General features: G+C 39.7%; 1 protein-coding gene across 2 annotated transcripts in view; it reads left to right on the top strand.

Annotated features, from left to right (window-relative positions):
* The window catches only part of GIMD1 (GIMAP family P-loop NTPase domain containing 1), a 13,492-nt gene that overhangs the window by 2,683 nt on the left and 8,298 nt on the right, over nucleotides 1-2,511 (top strand). The window contains exon 1 of one of the 2 annotated variants that reach the window (XM_019521940.1): nucleotides 69-897. The exons of the other annotated variant lie outside the window; for it this stretch is intronic. Within the exon in view, the coding sequence (XP_019377485.1) occupies nucleotides 505-897 (393 nt within the window). The 5' untranslated portion in view covers nucleotides 69-504. Of the gene's footprint in view, nucleotides 1-68; nucleotides 898-2,511 lie in introns of those variants that run through there. 2 annotated transcript variants of the gene reach the window in all.

The raw sequence follows: 2,511 nt of genomic DNA, 5'->3' as shown, positions 1-2,511 counted from the left end.
CCCACACCATCACATTTCTAGGGCCAAATTCAGTCTTAACTAACAAAATAGGGGCACTTGAAAGCTATAGAACATATTTATCTCCATTCTATCTTTCCTGCCTTTCTTGATGTCTTCTTTGGCAACCAGCCCCCTGCCTTTGTAATTTTCCCTATTCAAATATTGGTTGGTCACCTTCCTTCCTTACTTGCTCTTATCTTTTTATGAGCTCTTTACTCCCACCTGTTTTTTCCATCTTTTTCAATATGGGAGACCTGCTAGGTCTGCTCTAGTACCATGCTTAGGTCTCCTTTTCTAGGGCAGCAGGAATAAAGAAGCATGCTGTTTAGAATCAAACAAAGGCAGAGGAAACCGTCTTTGTGATCCAAGTGTGGTTACTGATATAGGTTGTAATTCTTGCAGTTTACTACTGACTTACACAAGTATTATAACTATCTGAAAACAAATATTAATAGAACTTGTTCTGCATTGACAGACGCGCACTTAAGGACAAAGGCACTTACAATGCTTGATGATAATGATATCACCATCAACCTGCTCTTGCTGGGAAGGACCCAGAGTGGTAAAAGTGCTCTTGGGAATAGCCTTCTGGGGAGTTCAGACTTTGACAGCCACCTGTCCCCCAGCTCGTTGACTACATCTTGCAGTTTTGGACGCAGCTGTCGCATCACAGGCATCATGCGGCGAAATGGCTGTGAACTCTCTCTTCGGGTTCATGTACTCGACACGCCAGGATATTCTCATAGCAGCCTGAGCAAAGAACAGGTGGTGCAAACCATAAAAACAGCTTTGGATCAACACTTCAGAGATAAGGGCCTTCACTTAGCCCTCTTAGTCTTGAGAGCTGACTTGCCTCTTTGCAAAGACGAGAATGACCACACAATTCAGATGCTACAGGTAACAAATTTCCATATCTACTGGCAACTAATTTGTGTTCACACCTAGTTGTTTTATATGGGGAACAACTAAAAGAAAATAGGAGTAGGTGAAAATTTAACAAGGACCACTCAACTCAGAACTCAAACTTGTTCCCTCCAAAACCAAGGGCATTAATACACTTCACAGGTTATATCTAACAGTGTTATCAATTACAAGCTGCTGAGCATAAATGAGCTTGTGAATGCACTTTATCCATTCAGAAAGGTTTGCTTTTGTAGTAGGACTTGCATTCATTGCTTTTTGATGTTTATCATCACTGATCTAGATCTGTTAAACAGAAAATGGTACTTTAAATGTTTGCAAGTAAAGAATTAACAGGTTTTAATTGAAGAAAACAGCAGGAATTTCTTTAATAAAGCTCTGACTATCCACTTAATTCCTCCTTCTTGCACATATGCATTTCCTAACAAATGTGCATAGAAATTTTAATTATCAATGGTTATAAAAGTGCTATCTAAAAGGGAATTTTTAATTTTTGATTGAAGCTACTGCTGTGAATAGTAATGTAATATGTATACTCTACACTTTTATAGCGGCTTTCATTTGATGAACTCAAAGCATCACCATAAAAAGAATTTGTCTCAGAACTCCCTCTGAGATAGGAATTATTCCCATTTAACAGATCAGGAAATTGTGCATAGAGAATTACCAGTAAGGACCTGATGGCCATCAGGTACTTTCTGGATAGAACTGGGAATATAGCTCAGATCATCTACCTTTCTATTATAATACATATTGCACAAAAGCCAGACAGAAAGCAATACATTATTTTACACACACTTTTCTGAAGCTTCCCAACCAATTATAATATTAATAGTCCTCATTCAATTGACAAGGTTTACCTGTGTTAGTTATGAGCTTCAAACCCCTGTGCCTCACCATAGGGAGACAAGAAGGCACCCACTGTATGACAGCTTTTAGTAACAATAACATAGCTTTATCAGGAATGGGCCACTTAATTGCTGGCAAGCTGCTGCAATATCTCTTACTCATGGACAGGGAGCATTTCCTTCCCCTGGAGCTCTAGCTAATTCTTAGGTGTATCAGATGTCTCCTTGGGCTTGTTCCCCCTCAACCCAGAGCCAACATCCCGAAGGGGCACAAAAGGCTTCCTGTATCCATCTCAGAGCCTATCAGTGTACACTGGGGCAGGATTTTTTTTGCCATCCTTCTGTCCAATCAGTTTCTCCTGCCACCAATAAGCATTTGAGGACAGGTTTCATTCCTTGTTGATTTGTGCGGTGGCTACCACACAGAAGGGCTTCCCACTGTTCTATTCCCCTTTTTAAAAATAAAGACAAAAGACACTGAGTGATTACAACACATTCACACAACTGTGGCAGACTTAAGACAAGAATCCAGAGAAGCAGACTTTCAATTCTGTGTTTTCATGATAAGACCATGGCCGTTTCATAGTGGGACACAATTATAAAAGTTACCAGAAACTTGCTGTGCACAGACAGACCTAACAAATAGCATTCTGTGTAAAAATGTGTCTCAGAATTTAGCTTGTTCTATTGATGTCTAAAATATGTTTTCTCAGATACCAGGAGAATGCTGCTTTATGGGAGT

This window comes from Gavialis gangeticus, unplaced genomic scaffold (genome assembly GCF_001723915.1).
Source record: "Gavialis gangeticus isolate Ggan-Ray unplaced genomic scaffold, GavGan_comp1, whole genome shotgun sequence".
Classification (NCBI taxonomy): domain Eukaryota; kingdom Metazoa; phylum Chordata; order Crocodylia; family Gavialidae; genus Gavialis; species Gavialis gangeticus.
This window is presented reverse-complemented; position numbering and strand designations above follow the sequence as displayed.